The sequence below is a fragment of the Thermobia domestica genome, chromosome 8, assembly GCF_964235325.1.
Source record: "Thermobia domestica chromosome 8, izTheDome1.hap1.1, whole genome shotgun sequence".
Classification (NCBI taxonomy): Eukaryota; Metazoa; Arthropoda; class Insecta; order Zygentoma; family Lepismatidae; genus Thermobia; species Thermobia domestica.
The window spans coordinates 63,431,321-63,453,290 of NC_137461.1; the positions used below are offsets into that span (position 1 = coordinate 63,431,321).

Here is a 21,970-nt window from a genome sequence, read left to right on the forward strand (position 1 = left end):
GAGACACGAGTCGAGACAACATTTTCTCGAGACGAGTCGAGACAGGCTTAAATCTCGACTCGACTCGACTCGAATGCATCCCTAAAAAATAGTTTTTTTTTTCTGTAAAAAGCATCGAGTGTGAGCTGCTGCACTACTGTTATCCATTAGTATGCTGACATGTGTTGTTGTGGGTGAAGTGCTAAAGTTTGTGTCTATGATTTGAGGAATTTAAAATTAAGATAGCCCTATAGCCGTTTTATTTGTTTCTTTAAATAGTAATGCAATGTGTATGATATGCGAGTATCGCATATGTAAGGAAACCGTATGTTTAAGGGAAATAAGAAGCAAAACCACTCTTACATTGTATGAAAAATATATTGCATGCATTAACATTTTTCTATCAAGAATTACAGCCAGTCCGTAGTCAGAACACTAAGACGTAATCGTTTAAGTAAGGGCGGAATTTTTTTTGGGGGGGGGGGTACTTAAATTTACTTTACACTCATATACACATACAACAACAATCGCAAGTTTCAGGGAATTGGGTTCCTCCTAGCCACCCTCTAGCTACGAATCTAATTTCAGCCTACCCATTTCAAAACTTCACGCTACGTTACTGATTAACAAGCTATTGTTTTGAGAAAAGGCTCTTTATTTAGGTGAGTCGGCAGAAGTAACGCTTTAGATGAGTGGTTAGAGTTGTAGTTTTGTAACCTGGCGGCCCGGTTTCGATTCCCACCTTCACCATTTATCCTTTTTAAAATATTTCATTTACAAGGCTAAGCTCCAGTTGGATGCTGCTAAATGAAAGATAATCTCCAGTGAAGAAATTCAGTGATGATGTAATCCTGAAAATAAAGGAAGGAAAATGAATTGAGAAAACGAGTTACAGAGTTAATTCTGTTAATGGTTCTATATTTGATATTAACCGTTAATTTCGTGCATTTTTAAATTGTCGTTTATTGACACTAAATTTTCCTCTTTTCTCCTTGTGTCTCAAAGTGTAAATTTGCGCAAATATTAAACAAATCACGAAACCTCAATTATATTTGCAACCTAAGGAGAAATAATATGCTTAGTACGGGTAAGTTCTCCAACTCCTTTAAGTGTTATCGAATTTTGCATTTTTAATATTTACAAATAAATTACTGCATAACAATATTTAGCCTTTTCAAAAAATTATTTAACGAATAATGAAATCAGACAAGTTCTTCTTTGGAAGTAACATTACGTATCAGTCAGTTGCGGCGGAACCTAGAAAGCTCAGGCCCTGTTAGACCCCAAAATTGTCATTAGGGGCTGGGTTCTTCTCCTGAATGTTCAATCCATACTTTAATTGATTTGAAAGTAGGACTACTGTTAATAGTTTTAAAACTCAGCGCAAGGCTTTGTGTTTATTTTTAAAAAATAAACTAATACATGTACCGCATAATGTATGTATAGTCATTTGAAGTAAGTTAACTTGTTTATATAATCCCTCATTTGAGTTAATTAGAAGATTATTTAAGTTCCCCGACTGTTATCTTTTCATCGGCGCCTCTGTTGTCCGTATATTTGTTTCTGGTACTGTGCTGTGTACTGTGTGTACAAGTATGCAAAGACTCCCTTTTGTCATTTCGTCAGCCAGCGTTTCTACTCACTCCTGCACAAAAGCACACTTTACGATTTGTTCTTTTAACAGGTGGGGCAACTTCATGCTGCTGTTCTAGCTACTCTATCAGACGTACTTAATTTTGTAGCGGGCGAAGTTGGGGTGCCTAACTCACGGACTTTGTACCTCAAGAATTTCTGTGGCCCGCTGTACACGATATAACAGCTTAATAAACCGATAATTGGGCATTTTCTATCAAAACATATCTTCTCTTTTCCTATCCGTGCTTAAATCAGGGTTCCGGTTTCGATACCTCAGTTCCTTCTATAAAATTCATTGTGCCGGCACAACCTAACTCTAAAACATGGATATTTAGATAGAGAGTGCAGTTGTTCTTGTGATATTTCTCTAACTGCCTTTAATATGTCTTACAGTTTTCGAACCAGGCAGCCTCAAATTTACACTTTCCTCGTTTTCGGAATCGCGTAACTTCGAAACAACGCGCTTTTTGCCCTATGTCCATATAGGCTTTTTTATTTGTTTAGTGGAGAGGATTTCACCAGTGGATTTTGGCTAGATAATAATAAATGAACACCCTTGGTATATATATACGGATATGGTTTATATGGATACGGATAAAGTGTATATCCGTATCCATAAAGAACACAGATACCATTTTTTACTAAATAAAAAAAATAAAATTAATGATGGAATGAAATAAATAATGTGTGATGAATTGTTGTGTGATGATGTTCACTTTTCTTAGGACTATGGACTTTGTAAATGTATCATTGACTGGTGGTCGCGAACCTACTGGGCCTCGTGCAGGTATGCTACCAACAATCACTAATTCATTCACCAGACCAATCGTCCGCTGAAAATGGAACTCAAATTTAGCCCGAAGAAGATGGTCCCAGAGTATCTTCCATCGCAACTCGAAGTCCGGCATCCAGGCCTGCAGTCTGCTAGCCGCAACCCGTCGTGAGAAAGGTTGCGAACCACAGACTATTAACACAGGATGGCAACCTCCCAGCTGAGTTGGTAATGACGACTACTGAAACTGAAATTTTGTGTGTGTAATGGCCCTTTCACAAGAAAGAAAAAAAACACAATAACTTCCAAAACAGAATTTTAGCGCAACGGAAAATTTAAAAAAAAAATCCAAACTGAAAATTTTGAGAAAACTCAAACTGAAAAAAAAAAAAAAACTTCATAGTATTCGATCGTCTTTTACGTCGGTTGCACCAAGAAAACTTTTTACTTGAAACTTGTGAAATCTCACTTTCCACTGAAAGTTAAAATACCTCTGATACTGCTCATCCATTTTGCACCTTGACTACATATCAAGATTTTACTGTATATGTTATTCTAGCTTAATACACATTTTAAATTCCCAATTCTACTTTGAAAGAAAATGTGTCAGATTGTAACTTCTACATTTTATTGAAGAAACATTTTGTGGGTTTATACAAATGCTATAGTTACATCTTGAACAGTATTAAAGGGAAAATTAAAAAAAAAAAATCATATTGATGGTTCTACAAGTTGATATTTGATTTCAGATTTAACAGAAAAATCTGCCAACATGTATTTAATGTTTCCATTCTTCTAATGTAACCAAATTTTTTTTAATCAAAACATTTTCGAGGAATAAAAATAATAAAAAATAAATAAAAACATGTTGACATTCGAAAATCAATATCACTAATGACAAACTGACATTAAACCGACATCAGTCTACGTAATTATTTTCTTTATACAACTACTTAGCAGGTGATTGGTGGGCTAGAACTTTTCAAGTTTACTGTACTTTATTTTACCTTTGTGTCTTTGCACAGTGACTCCGGCGACAGGATTTACGCACATTTTCTCTACCTGCACTCTATGCACGGAGCATCTTCCCCTTTTTATGTCTTTTATTTTATATTTTCATCACAGACAGTTTGACACAGTGAAAGTAATATGTAGTAAAACTTAACCTACACTTAACCTAATCTAATCTAATCTAAACTAACTTAACCTACTACAATAGAAAATTTATCACACATTTAACATTCCTAGCCCCCACATCACACCTGAGTTACAAAGACGTAGTAATGTCAACATTACGGATCAGACCGAAGAAATAAAATAAAAATATATAAATATATATTTTTCCAGACGAAATTAATAAATACAGTATTAAATATTTTAGTTATATTCTCTTTAAACAAGGTTGGATAACGTCCACGAGCTATTGAAAAGAAATTCTGTTACCAGAAGATACCATGATGCACCCACAAGTATACCTGCACCAGGTTTTCAAAGTAAATATGATACGTAATTGGGAATTTTAAATATTTTCATTCGGATTTACTGCTAAGTCAAAAGAGGTTATATATATATATATATATATATATATATATATATATATATATATATATATATATATATATATATATATATATTTGTACGTTAGGAGCAGTATCTTTGTTAAAGCAAAATAATCTGTAGTTTCTAGTGAAGTATTTTTCTCTTGAATTACATTGTCAGAATGTTACAAAATAATACTGGGAGGAGACTTGCACTCATGAGAAGCACTAGCCTGTCTATTGCGACAACCAAATTAAACATTTTAAAACCCCTTCCCCCGGCTTATCCGCGTAGGACCCATGTTCACATGACAGATGGATGTGATCGTAGTCTCTAGGGAAACAGAATTTTCGTTTTAGAACTGCATGGTAATATCATACACGAACACTATGCACATACAAACCATCACTTTTGCCCAAAGAAAATTTTGAGGTTAAGCACACTAAATCACAGATTTTCGTTGCATCTTTCAGTCTCACTGAATAGTAATAAATATTATTACTTACTTGCTTTGCAGTTTGCACCGATTTTCTTCCTGAAAATATCAGTAGTGCTTTCAAAATAAATACCTAACACCAAGCTATAATTACCGGCATATCAGCTCGTCATGGCTGCCACCGTCAATCGGCTTCCCCAAGGAAATTTTGCTTCGGTACTCTGCTCCACCATCCATTAAGCGTTTCAACACCAAATCCAACCACTTAGTCCAATTTAGTCGACCACTAAAACACAGTTCACATTAAATCCAGATATTTTCTTAATTTCTGCACAATTTATGGACGGGGAACTAGAATGTATGTCCGATCTCCAACACGGCTTTAGGTAAAAGACAAAGAATAACAAGAGGAATATAGCTAATTGGCTCTTTGGTGACGCAACAAAAGGATAATACCTAAAATCTCGACATCAAAAGAAGCCGAACCAATGATAAAATTTGGAATGAGCCTCAAACCAAACTGATATTTCTCTGCTCCAATGAGAAATAATTTTTATTTAAACAAAGGGATGTGCCAGAAAGACATCATGGCCGAATTTTCAAAATGAAATTTTTGAAGAAATTATAGAATTTAATTTTTAGAGTTTTCTTGCGAAGATTCCCTACATCTAAATTCCTTTAAAATAGTACAAAACCTTTAAGAAACTACAAGATATACATCTTTGAATCCACATAACTTAATAATAATATTATATTAAACGTAAACCCTAAAATATAATAATTTAAAATGATTTTCAATTGTCTTTCTGAAACTAAGTATGAACGTAAATATACAGGTGGTTCAGAAAATCACGGACCATGATACATTATACTTAGGTATAATGTAACACGTTATATATATATGTGTGTGTTCTTTTCCTATGTTTCACCTGTATTTGTATTTATCTATGTCAATCATTTGTTTCATAACATTTATATCATTAATTTGCATGTTTATGTATTGAAAATATCTATTTATAGTAAAACGTAGTGACAATCCATCATTTCAATATAGAAATTAATCTCCCAAATTAAGGTAAATAAATATTAATTTTAAAAAAATAATTAAATAAAAATCAAATTAAATAAAAACACTCCAATTTGAAGTCGTTAATACATCAGAAAATATAGTTTTCACAAGAATATTGTAGAAGTTAGTTTAAATTGTAATTTAATGTATGACTTTCCAGGAGTTATGCGAGCATCCAAGACTTTTCCCAAGAGACTATTCCGCTGGTCTTGATGTAGGAGAGCTCGGAAATGAGTATTTTATAGCAGCATGTAATGCCTTAATATCTAGGAAAGTCATTTTGAAAAAGGTTCGTATATTTATTGAAGTAACGGCTTGGGAATCAGATTGGATTATGTTTACCTGCAACCAAAATAGAATAGATAATATCTTATGGTGTATCATACTTCTCACCTATAAATTTTTATTTCTAGCAACATTTTGTTTGTCGAAGTATTATCCATACGTCTTTAAAATCCCTGAACATTATAACCTCTGTATGGAGGCGAACATCAAATCCTTTGTACTTCTAATCTAATTAAAATCACGGTGGCCCGCTTTAGTTCTCAACCTTCCATATGTTTCTGAGTTAATTGTACCATCTCCCATCTTCTGTAAAATTGGTTTCATTCTTTTTCTTTCATTTTTTCTTTTTTCTTTTCTTTTCTTTCTTTCTTTTTTTTTTGGATAGCAAGCCCTTTTTGGACCTTTAACAATATATGACTCTCTTCTATTCTTCGACTGATCACATTAGGTTATTCTCAAAACTATACTTACTTATTTATTCTATACTCCAAAACAATTAATGACCAAATTAGATCTAAAAATCTACTTCAGTGACTACATATTTCTAGATAGTCGGTTTATTACAGGAAAAATGTTAGTATATAAGGTGGACCATAAGTAACTTGATAAAAATGCATTAGAAAATAATTATTTAACATTTACGAAACTATAAGATTCTTACAAGTTTCGTCGTAACATTAAGTTAGGTTACTTAAATCAAATATTCACTGCATCATTTTCGATGAACAAATTGTGTCTTTTAAGCAGAGAAGCGCATATTACATCACTAATGTTCTTGGAGGATAATTTATCAAACTGGAGTAACACGTTGTTTCGAGTCCTATATATATCCATAATTGTTTTAGAAAATAAAATAAGTCTTTTATCATTATTCAGACAGAGAAGTCCAGTGAGTAGAAATCCAGTGAACATATTGGCCACTCAATTGTACCTCGTTCATCCTTTGATAATTTTCTATTAATCGTAAACTTACCTAATTTCAGAAGTGACAAGATTTAAAGCTTATTGAAAATTTCTTCTTACAACGTATTTTTCACAAAGTATCTATTATTCAAGAACTACACCATAACGTATTGTTTAAGTCAATCAGCTACTGCTACTCTGGTTGGTTGAGAACTGAATAACTGCTAATATCAAATAACTTATAACTCATTCTGTATAACAAAAACTATACAGAGAAAAAAGAGAATAAAGAAATGAACAAAGAATGGAAGGATATGAGGAAGTGTGAGAACTACTACCGTGAAACGAGCTTCACCAATGACTAGAATGATAACCATTGTAATTTTTTTTACCTTCTGATTTTAAAATGTGTTCCTAAACTTTAAACAATTCATTGTGACAGAATAACTATACATTCTATTTAATATTGTAATGTACTTGATTGGCATTGTGCAAGTATGTTGTAGTTATTTAATATATCTGACCAACAGTTTCTTGTATATTTGGTATTCTTGTATATGTTGAATATTTACGTAGATACTCAGAAAATGCTTTAAAACAATTTTGTTTGCACGGAAGTGAAATTTTTGTCCTGATGATGTAAGAATAAATAATATAATATTTATTAAATGTAGATGCATTTAGATAGATAAATAATTTTAAGTAGTTGTTCTATTTCTTCTGTAATACAAAGGTACTTAGATAAGTCTCTTGTCCAATCAAATTTAGTTTTAACTAAATTAGAAATCACAGGAGGTGGGGAAAGAAAAACTTATCACGAAAACGAATGTTGGAAAAAACACATTTATGTTTAAAAATATTTGTAATGTCTTTCCTATGTATGGTAAACTTGTATCCGCTTATTTCGTAAGATTTGTACAGTTCTCATCAATAACAAAGTATCAAACTATACTACCGGACTAATCGCTGTTATTTAGTTTTGGATATTAATTTTTTTTCCATGCGTGGTCTTTAATTATGATTTGTTTAAATCCTTTAGTTCATATATATTTAGATGCCATTATATATTTATATCACAGGTGATTCCAAACCGTAAAGCACAAGACTGGTATTACGTAACAGAGGCTGACAAGAAGTATAGAAGAAGACATGAAATAGGAATATTCCATTTTTGCTTTTGGAGATTTGGTGAATGGGTAGATGTTGTAATAGACGATTACTTACCAACATCAGAAGGAAAACTACTGTTTGCACGATGTACTGATCCTAGCTCCTTTTGGGTGGCCCTCCTGGAGAAAGCTTATGCGAAGTAAGTACTTACTAAAATAGTAGCCAATTAGATTAAACGTATCCACGAATTGAAATTTATAAGTTAGTACGAGGGAATACGTTCACGAGGGAATAAAGGTTCTTTTTATCTCATCTCCTAAGTATTAATAGAATGCTATAAATTATTAAACTTCTCAACAATGCTATGCATACGAGTATTTATTGGAAGACTTATAGAAAGGTTATGGTCATCCATTTACCTGTCGACAGATATAAGAGCAAAAGTGGTGTGGGATAGCAAGAAACGTTTTATATATGGACTCAGCGTTCAGAAGTAGCTCGGGAGAATAATACTCCCGGAAGTAGGAACTAAATTCACGGTTCTGATTTGTTGGTGTTATCCGTTTCTTGCCACGTAGCAGTCGTATAGCAGAAATCAAAGGCTTACTGTTGTCGGTCCTCGTGGCCGAATGTGTTAGCGCTACGAGCTAGGAACGAAAGTATTTTTTGGCGTAAGTTCAAACCCGGCCGAAGGAAAGTTTTTTATTTTTCTTTAAATTTTCATAACACTTTTTATTAAAATAAGATTAAATTAATACTCAAAAAAGTGATTTACTTTTGTGCAGATAAGTAGTAGTAGGGTAGGAACGGGTTAGAATCCCCGCATGGCTCATTTTGTTCCACCTTGACCCCCCATTACTTGACTCCCAACGAGCAGAGAGAAGAGAGAATGTCTTCCAAATTGACTATAGAGAGTTGGACTACACAATCCAAATAAAAGAAAATCATAAATATTTTTGAATAAATGCGATTTTATGGTTTTCTGAGAGAGCAGGTACGTCATAATAAAATCACTTTATTAAAACAGTATATGAGTTCAATCACACGCCTTTCCGCTGGGCCTTATCTTGAAGCTTTTCAAAACATCATCAAGTTAACTCTTCCCGCAAAACGTGATATTAACATGAGTTTTGCCAGCTAGTCTGAAGGTTTATATAAAATTTTGATTTAATTGAACTCTAAAAGAATCAGATTTATAATCTGTCTTTCAATTGTATTTCGGATACGGATACGAGGCATCGTAAATATTACGCGTTACGCGAAGGTTATTCGCCACTCTCAGCGTTGTTTGCATTATCATTAGCACCTTGTGGAACTTGTGACAGTACAGCACCGTGACCTACTTTGTCAGCACCATGAACTTTGCTCTAGAATATCACTAATACATTTTCCTTGGTGCAACAGCAACTTTTCAATGACAGTAAACAGATGCAAGAGGCATTCTTCAAGGAGGGAGACCAGCAAATTTATGTGGCCTATTGCCAGTCCCTTTCTATGTATAAGTGTTATGTTCAGTAGTGCTTTAAACACCATTAGCAACAATTTGTGCTATGCTATACCCATAGTCTACTCATTCTTCATTTGGACATTTATAAATACCCAAATTAAAGGATCTCCTCCACAAACTTTGCCCATAAATGGCCACCCGTCCTAAGTTGACGACTTTCTTACGCTTTCTTTTCCTTTAAGTGACCGATGGATCATACAAGATTTCTTAGATACGAAGTGTGCTTCCTCCACTTATAAGACTTTTACCATCCAAGAACTTGATCTTATGTCACACTCTCAGAAATCCACAACTCACAGTAGGGATCAGATTCGATATCAAAACCTCCACAATCTATCCTCTTATGGCAGTACAGTACTTCTTAAAATCTATTCTCACATGTGGAGTACAGAACATTCGTGCAAAGAACTAGTGGGGGTGCCTATACCTTACCATATAATCCAGTTGGGATGGCTCAGAGCTATCGACGAATTATTCTATTTCTTGTCTAGTAAGAATTTTCGAGATCATCCTAAGTTCAACTGGCAATTTGGAACTGGAATATTACACCTCATTTCCATCCACATCAACTCGCTACCGGGAAAGTGTTTCATCTCTTGACTTGGTTGTTGCTCTTCTTCTTGATAACTGGAACACCTTTCAAACTCGACGATACTTACTTAGTGTTAAACTATCTAGAGCATGCTTATGACTCAACCATCCTTGATCGACCCATCACCCACATGGTACACCTTCCAATACCTACGTCTTTTATCCATTATACCCATAATTGTTTAGTACAACGTCACATCTGCAGAAATAATAAAAGCAGGTTATGTTCTACTTTTGCTCGGCGTCCATGAAATAACTGAGGGTAGGGCTGTACCAACATAAATCCTCCTACAGTCGCCAGTGGTGACAAAGAAATACCTCTCGGAATATCACATGGTGCTTTGTCCCGAGTTCGAAGGCTTGAAGAGATCTTATTCCAATCAATGTTCCTTTACGATAGGATTTCATTCAGTCACTAAAAAATGTTCAGACGTCGCAAGATGCTCTACAACACATTCACAAATACTGTTGGTGACTTGAGCGGTTCTGTATCCAGACTCGAAGTATCAGAAAGTGAATCTTCTGATTGAAAGCATAATAGAAGCTCAAACACGACACTAGTTCCACGTCAACTGATGGGGGAGAGAGTATTTCTAATTCGAACTCTCCAATCAAAAGATCATTGGTGCTTAGTCACCTGCGACAAAAGACAATGAGCTGTATTGATTCAAGAGAAGTCAAGATCATTCTACAAGGAAAAAGACCGCGAATGATTTCTGCAATTTCCTGAAGAATTGTTATCGAATGATAATAGTGCAATGTATGCGTGTTTAAACTTATTTTCAATAACCGAAACAAACTTTTACAAAGTTACAATCCCGACTGTGGTGGTTTTAATCTCGTTCTGTAAAATAATATTTCAAAAACCGACTTTATACAAAAATGCAGTCATGGTTAAAGATATTCCTGAATGTCGTGCTTTGTTAGCTTACGAAATAATATCAGTAAAAGGTTTCCCACTATATCGGCTTATAGCATTAGTTCACATTGAATAACATAGTTTTTATCAAACAGAAGCTCTTCAATGGAAAATAACTTTTCATGCAGGTTCTTACATCATAAATTTTGATTCTGTTGCCTAATTGTTCAGAAGATTTTTTCTGGTTTACTCAAGTTCGTGTCCCATTTTTATGTCATTATGCTCACAAACAGTGTCATTAGGCGAGCGCATTATTAGGACACTGTCAAGGATCTGTGTCATGAAAATACAGTCGAATCTTGCCCGAGAAACACGTCCCAGTCGCGTACACCTCGAATCTAGTCATAAAGTAAATGCCTGTTTTTTAATTATAGGTATGTATTTTATAGCGTGCATTAGTAAGCTAGCTTTGACATAAATACAGCATGTCCATAAAAATACTATTCGTCGCTGCGCCTCGAAGAATCGTTATGTGTAAAACCACAACTTTTCAGGAGAAGCAAAGAACATTCCAAACTCTTAAAATTTTGCCAGATACACGGTAACACTTGAAAAATATAATAAAATTGGTTCTGCGTATATTATGCACTGGACATTGTTGTACCTTGCTATTGCTTCAACAATATTATACTGTATTACTATTTTCGTATCTATTGCGCCTTTATAAACACATAGAGGATTTGTATACATTAATCAATAAGTACATGATGATGACGTAAAACCTTTAATTTCAATCTATTGTTTTTTCATTGTTGTGGCGAAACAATTGAATAATCACTTCTCACATTATATGGGACGCTACCTGACAGCTTTCAGGTTCATTTGCACCACATAATTCATTTTCGACAAAAATGTCACATAGCGGTTCTTCGAGGCGCAGTGACGTATTATACTTTAAAGTGGCATTACGTCGCTTTGGATAACCGTATTTAAATGAAGTTAGTCACATTTAAAAGAAAAACTGAAATATCTTTTATTATACCTCATAGACATTGAATGTGGGCCCCACGAGTGGCGGTGCAGACATCAAGACAATATTCTCATTCACGCAACACACACTCCAACATATCTGATGAAATGGACTGGATGGCAGCACTGATACGAACTTGCATTTCTTGCAGGGTTTGAGGCAATGGGGGTACATAGACACAATCCTTTACGTAATCCCATAAAAAGAAGTCACAGACCGTCAAGTCAGGTGACCTCAGCCACCACTTGTAGAAGACATGATCATCATTTCCGGCACGTGCAATCCATCTTCCTGGAAGCCGCTCATTCTGAAGTTCCCGAACATGTAAATGCCAGCGAGGAGGTGCTCCATCTTGTTGGAAAATAGTCATTGCCTTCTTTTTCTTCTTCCAATTGTGGATAACCAATTAGTGAACATGTCAAGATAAGTTAGACCTGTGACAGTAGTCTCTCAAAAGAAAAATGGGCCATAGATTTGACTTTCTGTGTTTGATCCCGTCCATTATTGACATTGTTGTCCACTGTTGACATACACAAAAATATTTGAGTTTTCTTTCAAATGTGAGCAATTTTATTTAAATACGATTATCCAAAGCGACATAATACCTCTTTAAAGTATGATAGTATTTTTATGGACACTCTGTATATTTATATGATTTACAAGGATTAGACAGTCAGTTTCAAATAAGCGAATACTATCGTGAAATCCTTCGTTTCAATGTTCTTTATTTCTATGCAACCACTAAGCTTGTTCCTGTTTGTAGATCTTCGAATAGGTTCGAAAGCAATGTAGAAGAGAACTTGTAAGGTAAATCCTTACGCAATGGACTGAAATAGTGTGACGTCACATCCTTCTCGTTGCCATGGTAATCGTAATTTTATTTTCTAAACAACATGGCCTAAGTACCTAATTACAAATCGAAAGCAGTGACGTATGAACTTATTGATTGCAAACATTAGAGTAAAAGAAGCACTTGTGTATGTAAAAAAAAAAAAAATATTTCCAATTAATGAAACTACGAAAAGATAGAAAAAGCAAGGAATTAGGTAAGTAATGTGTTAAAATATGACAAGCATTGAAAGTGAAATGTTTCCTCCGATTTCGCACATTTTATGTATTTATAAATTTGGAGGTTACATTAAGTGTCAAAATATACTTAACTTATTTATTATCGGATCTTAAGTTTAAACACTTCTGGAAAAATTTTATTTAGTTAGTTCTAGCAGTATCACACATTACATTGCTAATGTGTAGGCCTACAAAATTACTATTTAAAACTTATGCTGAGCCACTCATAATTGCATTTTTTTTGTACTGTCTGCGTATATTTTTCAAGTGAATAGGAAATATAAGAAAGATCCGATGCATGTTAACCGATCAAAAATTGGCCCAGATTGAAAATTCTGAGCACACATATGGTTACAACTTTAGTGTTCGTTTTTGTTTTGAATGTGTTTTTCTTTATTTTGTTGCTACTGTATGGACTCAGGGGGGCGTAAGAAATCTAAATGCGCCAATATAGTTAACATTATTCTCAAAGTAGACAATGATCTTTCCTTGTAGACAAATCGTATATTTATTCTATTTGCATTGTGCCAACAGCTCGCAATCTGCACCTTAGGTTTTTGACACTGTGTATAATTGCTTTTGTTCATGCATTACGTGGTAATGGCGCTGGCATTACTTATCCAGTTTCTACCTTATCAGTTTACCTAGAGATGTGGGCTCTGTAGAAAAAGATTCGTTAGATGTTACTTCATGAAATATTAGATTTCACTCTAAATTTCCTAAATACTGACCCCGTATTCTTAATATGTATCTTTTCCCTACTTTGTCTTCAAAATTTTACTACAGTTGTCTTATTAACAGTATATTTCACAGTATTCATTTCGCTTCACGCATTTGTGTAGAAAAAAACATGGCGATCACCATGGTAACGAAGAGGAAATGACGACATCACTATTTCAGTCTATACCAGCGACGCAACTAGGCTAGTTGTCGCCCGGGGCAAGAACTCGCTTTAGCATCCCACCCTTCGACCAACCAAACCAAAACGCTCCCTGACTACACCTAATATTGGCATCACACAATAATTCTCCTATTCCATTTTCTCTTCAAGCGGTAAAGCTTGGTTTCAAAATTGCAGTACATAATTTAATATTTAGTACAAGATAAAACACCAAACTAATTAGTATCTGATTACTAAATAATCTGAGAGTATCTGCTTGACATATTCTTATAGTCTTATCGTATTAACTGCAAATCACAGTTTTTAGAATTATATTGGGATGTGCATATGTGTAGAATGAATCAATAGTCTGTTGATTTAGAATAGAATATTTAATTATGACAAACAGTCAAGTTGTTGTCTCGAGTTTTATACTCGGAAATTTTGCAAATCTCTTAAACTGATACAAGTTAAATGGAACTAACTTTGGGGGCTCTTTTGACTGCAGAGGTTTTGACAATGTCGTCAAAAGATAGCTTTGAGACCAACTCACGCTCTACGGATATGATCCAAAGGTTGGTGAGTCGTTGTTGTCCTGTTAAGTTTCTGAGGTAATTTTCTTTTTATGATCTTTAGTTTGTTAAAACTCTTTTCCTTACCTTATAGTGAAAATCAGTATTTGCTCAGTTTTGCGTCCCCTCCAATCCTGCGCCCGGAGCACAAGCTCCGTTTGTCCCTCTTAGTTACGTCACTGCACAATACAACAAATTTTAAATGTTTTGTTAATTTCGTTTTCCTTTTTCTTTTTTTTTATTTTCTTTTTATCAAGGCTTAATGGCTCTTATGGTATTTTAGATGAAGGATCTCTCGAAACAACATTAGTCGATTTCACAGGAGGAGTATTGTTGCTGCGAAATCTTCACTCGGAAGAAGACCCAAGAGAAGTTTTCAATTTAATTGATGAATGTTTTTCACATAAATCTCTTGTATGTGGAGTCGTAAAAGTAAGTACTTTATTGTTTATCGTTTTGCGAACAGGTACGAGAACTGGTCTATTAAGACAATGGTTATTATCTTAAAAGCCTGCTTTGTTATAATTATGGTAAATTCATAATTATATGCACTGTAGAGGTACACATACTAGTTCTAATACTCAATTACATTATTATATTAAACTACAAAGATTTTTCTACAATGTTTTTTTCTAAAACAATGATTTTTTGCTGTTAGCTTTAGCAAGACAAAATGTGAAAACTTGGGATGATGTTTTCTGGTTCATATATAGGAGCGATATTAATGTGACCTTTCTTTACGGCAATGCAACATCAATATGTATATACAATTCTATCTGTGAATCGTTTGCGCTCTGTCCATATGATATCATGGTAATCACAGATAAAAAATGATGTATAATGTTCGCCGGAAAATTGCAATGTTCTCAGACCATTGTTATCAGAAACAAAACAGTCTCTTACATTCACTATTCTCATTACTTGCGAGATAAGAAATTACATCATCGGGGTTAATACGATCAAGAAAATCAGTTTCAAGAGACATAAGTGTCATTGCTTCTAGCCGTTCTGGTCCTATTGAAAATCTGATCTTGTTTTAATGGACTTAAGCTTACTGAAAGAGCATTCACAAGATGATTGTGTGAATGACAATATTAACGGATATTTATAAACAATAAGTAGATTTGTGTAAGCAGAGCAGTGAAGTTTATTACTAAGCAAAATATGATAACAGCACAGCAAGCACTTTTTGCACCGATTACTTACGGAACACTTCTGAAACGGAAGGTCACTGAAATTATTAATAGTACTGGAACACTGTTCAGAGGAATTGGCATCACTTTCCGAGATGCTGATTTCTTTATTTTCACTTGATTCCATGTCTTCTGAGGTACATATCTGATGGACTTCAATAATCAACAGACCACCTAATCAATTCACTTGTAAATTCTTCACTGAGACTTTTTGCTAAGTCACTGAAGTTGGCAGCAAACGACTTCAATTCTTTTCTCTGAACTCCTTCCTCAGCTCCTACTAATATTGTCACATTATGAGATACTCCATCTAATATTCCATCACTCATAATTTCATGAAATCTTGTAGGATCTAGGCAATTGGTATCACGAATTGGAGCTTCATTTTTCCCAAACCTATTGATTATACTTTGGGTGATCTGGTCAATAACACCTAGAACTACGTCTACACAATATCTAACTTCTGGATTGTTTGGATCTTCATCTTGCTGTTTTTCTTCTGGTATTCGCTTCTTGCATGCTACTCTCTTCTCTTGAAACTTGCATGCAAAACTTGCATCACTCATTGTCTCACTATCTTCCCAGATATAGGCAATGTAAGCATTTATTTCTTCAATGAACATAGATGTTTCCTGAAGAATGTCTTGGAAAAATAAGTTCTGCAATTCTTTATCAGCATTTTCAACCATGTGCCATACTGTTAGGTATTCCAGGCTACAAGTCTACAGATAACGATATGTTTCACTCAAGACTGAATAAACTTTTATTATTAAAAATCCCGTCAAAATAGTTTCAAACTCACACCACGCTGTTAAGAGAGAGCTTGCTGATGCTGTGATTTTGGAATCTGACTTTGATTAATTTTGTAGTCAAAAGCATCCTGAGAAGAACAAAGAAGCATTCGGATGCTGGGTAATCATAGCTGCTAAATACTCTCTTCATTACAACCTCTGCTGACCATCATCTCGTCTAAAAAAATTTTCTGCAGACGTCATAACTTTGCTGAACCTTTGTTATCCAGTTTCAAAGCTTCTTTCCACAAATGCATCCTTTGTACGAATCTGACAGGAATACATTCTGGAAAATTTTGTCATAGAATCATTGAATGACTGAGAATCGTACCTCATCTTGTTGCAATGTTTTAACTCACAACCAGTATCAGATTTAGCCCAGGACTAGCCCCCAGTTTTTTGAGTGACACAAATATTTGAAGCTATTATTTATATATTTTTGAAAGTTTATATTAAAATAATGATATACCATGATAGTCTGCGTTCTAGCCGCCCACCCAGTTTTTTCCTTTCTAGATCCGCCACTGCTCATAACCTTAGAATTTTCCTATTCCACGTAGGGGAGGCCCATTTAACACAGGTATAAAAAAAGGACCCACAAAATTCTGATACTGGCAGTACGCACAACTCAAAGTAAATGTATAATATATTGTACTAAATTTCGCACAACCCAACACCATGGAGCCACAGAGGACTTATTTCACACTGAACCACAAAGTCCTTAGGAAAACCCATACGTAGATAGATCATTTTAAAGTAAGGAATGAATGAATGAATTTTATTTATATCCTTTAAGCATTTTTGGCGGAATGGAAAGAAAGTTGATTTAAATTTGCATCTGCACAAGGCCCTTTATGATGCCCTTAACATACGTTTTAAAATACATCGTTTAAAAAGCTACTTACCTGCAACATACTGATTGCTCCTGTGATCTTCCTATAAATATATAAATATTTTCCTTTATTAAAAGAAAACTCTAGTTAAGTTTTCATTTTCTGCTCCAGGACTCTGTGACCAAGGGGGCCCCAACAAATTTTAACAATAAATGTTTAAAAAATATGACGTGAATCACTCCTATATAATTCATGGACCCTTTTGAACTTGTTGAGTGAGGGCCCATCATAAAAATTTTGATGACCGCCCTTGCATTTTCCCGCTTCAGGGCTTCCAGTGGTCTTAATCCGGCCCTGTATATTTTCTATACGGAAAACAACGGTGCTGTAAAATGTAAATTATTATTTAGTTTCAAGTTATGACATTATTTGAGATTTCAATTTAGCTGAATATTTCAACATTAGCAAAATTACAAAGCAGAGTAGGAAATCAGGAACCTTTCAAGGGTTGAATTACGAAAAATGTGAAAGGTTGTTTTCATAACATTATGGGCTGACAATGCTGGTCTGGGATTAGCTGACTGTATTGCTGGTACCCGACGTGTTATCGTCCACCGTTCATGCGAGGAGTGCGTGACGTATGTCTTTTTATACATCTAACGCTACTTGCGAAACGAGGCGGAGAGCCCACTAAACAATTCATCAGCCAGGGGCCACCGGAAAATTTCCCAGTTTCCCGCCTGGCCAGTACGGCCCTGGTTATGGAACAGTTTTCACGTAGAGGATAATGAGGAATTTTGTATTTATACGCAAACTATTTCTTCTTCACCTGTATACATTTCATAAAAGACATTGATTTATTCACCTAAATTTGTTTATATCATTGTACATATATTTAAATAACTTTCTCTTTCAGGCTATTTCAAAATGAAAAAAAAAAAAATCCTTATAAATTTCCTCGGTTTGTCCATTATTTGTAATTTCATCAATCATGTAATTTCCTTGACTTTAATAATTTTTATTTTAAAATGTTTTTTCTTTACTCCTTCCTTTTCCTGCCGCCAATCAAAATTGGAAGCCACTAAAGAAATTTGAGATGATAACCTTGACGAGTCCTTGTGACCAAAACGCTGAACTCTACAATGATACACATAAGAAAATCTAACTTTATATATAAAAAAAATCAGATTAAGAATTTGGGTGGCTTTGACACAGTTTCGTTTGACTAACTGGATTTTTTTTTCAGGATCATTTGGAATGGAAACAACTACTTCAGATGGGAGCAATGGCAAAATCCTTTTATGAGTATTTGGGAATCTTTTCAAGTAGTGGAAAAGATCGTGCGGTAAGTGTTTTAAGGAAAATAGGATCCAGGATGAGTTTTAGGCGTTAATGAAAAATACAAACTCTATCCATAGAAATCAATTTTATGTTATCATTGAGTGGATCCCGTAATTGTACAACTCAATTGGTGCATAAATAAGGCCCTCTAAACAAGTTGAATTTCTAAAAATCTGCTTCTGGATTAAGCTACTTATTCTTTGTCTTACAACGAGAATATAACCGAACTGAGATAACCTTTTGTGTTCTTCTGACTTATCCCAGTTTGTATTACGCTTGCGGATTTCCTTTTAGCCGAAGATTGCTCGTTTAAACCAAGGTGATCAGAATTTTCACTTGCGAAAACGGGACGCATACGAATCGGCTACGGGGGGGAAGGGTATCTGACTTCCAGATTGTATTTTGGGACTCAGCAGTGTTCTCAATTTACAAAATACACAAGTAAGTGTGATAACACACCGTTTCTAACTTTACGTGTACCACACAACAAATAATGGTTCCTGATTGCAAGTTGTACCCAACAATTCTTTTAACTAGTTGAACACTCAGAATTCCCACTCAATTCCCATTTGAAAATTCAGAAGTTCTAGACACGGCTGAACCTTGCCAACGAGTGTTGATACGGAAGAGAGTAGAATTTCTATTGAAGCTTTATATTTTGAATAATAATTACGGGACACCTAGGTCATTTTTACTTAAAAACGGGACATTTAGGCGAGAATCAGAAACAAACGGGCCAACGGTTGGAAAAAAGGGACTGTCCCGGCTAAAACGGGAAGTCTGGTCACCTTGCTATAAACTTACAACTATTTCGACTGAGACAATGGGAATTTTGTGCGATGATTATCCTAGGGAATCGCATAATCTTGAAATCACATTGTTCGAGGTACTTAGTGGATGAGTTGGCTGCGATGTACTTAGTGAATGAGTTGGCTGTTGAACTTTTCAAGGCGAATGGCGCAGTACCTTGTAGACAAGTCTATGATGAGTAAGCTGAACCGTTTCTTCGTTTCTCATGTGAGAAGAGGCTCGAAAAATTAATAATTACCGTATCCTCGGACGATTAACAGAAATAATGCTTAATAAACGCCCTGGAGAATGTTTGCTTCGCTTTTTGCACAAGTTATACAATCAGGAATATAATCTGTAACAGATTGTAGTCCTTTCAATGTAATTCTTACAACTTCTACCTCGATGAGTAATTTTACTGGTACATATAATTTTGTCCTAGGTGGAAGATAGATAGTTTTGCTAACTATAAACTTAGGTAGCTTTTAATAGATATATTATGCACTTTTTCTGATACAGATACTGTGACATTATCTAGTTGTGATAATTTAGATGCTGGTTTTCCAAATCTGTGTAAAACTATTGTTTTACCTCCATAATCTAATTTTACTCCGTGTGGAAAGAGAAAGTCATTGAGAATCAATGAAGAGAATGAAAAGTTCTCAATAATTCTAAAGGTATGATTGAAAGTTTTCCCTGCTATAGAAAATCTAATTACAACTATTTTATTTACTGAAATGGAATTCTGAGTTATTCCTTAAATTCTCGTCTCTATATTTCTGGTTATAGCTCCTGGAGGAATTAAATTCTTATTAATAATTAACAACTTATTTATTTTCTTTATGCACAGTTAAAAATATCATGTCATTTTCACATTGAATTGAGGTTAATATTTGCTTGTTTCAGTGCCCCCTATGTTGTGAATGTACTCCGTTCATTTACTAGCGTTCCTGGTTTAAATTTTGGGGTTGATCTGATCCTTGACAATTTTGACAATTTCGACATGTAGAAATGCCTGGAATTATGGAAGAAAAAGCGCTGCATTGTAGTTTAAATCCGGTTCAGATTGAGGCAGTTGATTCTGTTAATAGTACATTAAAAATGCGTGTGAATTCCAAATATTCCAACTTTGTCTTCCGTTATTATTACAGTACTTTCTACCCCTACCTCTGTTCGGAATACCGGTACAATTTTCTCTGTTTTCACCATTTTGCAGTTTGTTATTTGCATTTCTACCGTTATTCCAATATTGTTTATTCATATCATTTTGATTTCGGAAGATCTTTTGCTTACCCAGCGAGCACAATTTTGATGTTGTTGTTGTTTTTCTTGACTATTAGTATTGTAAAACTAGTACTAATGGCCTGCGTGAAGTAACTTGTAGATAGTTTTAGCTCTTCAAGAGTTTTCTCTATTCTAGCCATCTGTGTACTAGTCGATGGCTCTATTTTAATTTCTTTTTCTTCTCGTTTCTGGTTTTCTCTTAGTTTCTTTCCTACCACAAAGTCATCGTCCGAATCACTTTCTGACATGTTGCTTATTTTCACTGGTTTTCTAATTATGCTTATCAATTCCTGTACTGAAACTAATCTTAAATTTTTTCTATTATTAGCACGTTATTGCCTCCGTTCAATTTTGCACTTATTCTTCTTCTTAATCTTTAATAAATCTCCTATGGATGCGTCTATATTATTATAGGATTTTGTCTCCAACTTATCTATGCAGGATGGCAAAAGACCTGATCCAATTAATCCTAACTATTTACCGTCTGTCATGTCCTTATCAAATTTCTCTGTTAACGCTAGCATGTTGTAAGATTTTTTTTTACAGTAGGTTCACCCACTTTCTGTAACCTATCTCTGATTCTTTCTTTTATGTCTAAAACAAAGTTAAAATATCGAAATTCATCTATTAGCTCTTGTTTCAACTCATATGAGTAGGCCAATAGCAAAACCCGTTATATCCACATTCTCAAATTTGTGGTAAGTCGAGAAAAACTGTTTAAACACGTCATAATTGTAAAATAACATTATAAACTCTTTTAAAAAAGAAAGAACAACGTGAATGTTGGTATGTCAAAAGCTGTATAATCACACTAGTTTCTGAATTGAGTTATTGAAGAAAATAGTTTGGATCTAACAGGTTTTGCGTATGTAAATGGAAATAACAGCTTTTGCATCTGAATGAGCGGCCATTTTTGTTGATGTTCAGGATAAAAAGCATGTTAAAAGTAAGGTCAGAAATCAGTATTACGCCTACTAAAATATTGAAAAAAATGTATTATCAATTATTATACATTATACAGATTGGCAAAAATGAATATTGACACACAAATGCTACATTAATTTTGTTCTGAACTGAAAAAATCTTATCTAAAGTAGAAAAAAATAAGTTATATAAGCTCCTCTTCGTCATCCTTTACCAAATGGAAATTCATATCTTCGTTGTCCTCTGATGCAGCATCATTTCCTCGGTTTCGTATTTCTGCAGTCACCTCTTTGTAAAACGTTAACTTTTGGTTGTTTTCTCAATTTTCACCAAAATGTAACAAAAGCCGCTTAATGTCATGCAGTTTCTGTTCTTTGAGACAATGTGCCCTCGGAACCGTTTCGGTTGAGATATTTCTTATATTCTTTCCTCGCTTACTAATTGTCTTCAGGGTGCCTGTTTGGAAATTGAAAAATGATTCTCCTTGAACCAGAACTGTTGTACAGCTATTGTTTTTTAAGCACAATTATGCGAGATTTTTGGAATTGAAAGTGCCAAATTGAAAGTTTTCTTCAAAATT

At 34.4% G+C, this 21,970-nt stretch overlaps 1 protein-coding gene across 2 annotated transcripts in view; it reads left to right on the plus strand.

Annotated features, from left to right (window-relative positions):
* Positions 1 to 21,970, plus strand: part of LOC145692961 (calpain-5-like) — a 168,361-nt gene that overhangs the window by 61,336 nt on the left and 85,055 nt on the right. Inside the window, exons 4-7 of one of the 2 annotated variants that reach the window (XM_081768555.1) lie at positions 5,591 to 5,719; positions 7,698 to 7,927; positions 14,493 to 14,667; positions 18,299 to 18,397. In XM_081768555.1, the coding sequence (XP_081624681.1) occupies positions 5,591 to 5,719; positions 7,698 to 7,927; positions 14,493 to 14,667; positions 18,299 to 18,397 (633 nt within the window). The remainder of the gene's footprint in view (positions 1 to 5,590; positions 5,720 to 7,697; positions 7,928 to 14,492; positions 14,668 to 18,298; positions 18,398 to 21,970) is intronic. The other variant, XM_081768556.1, reaches the window with a different exon arrangement.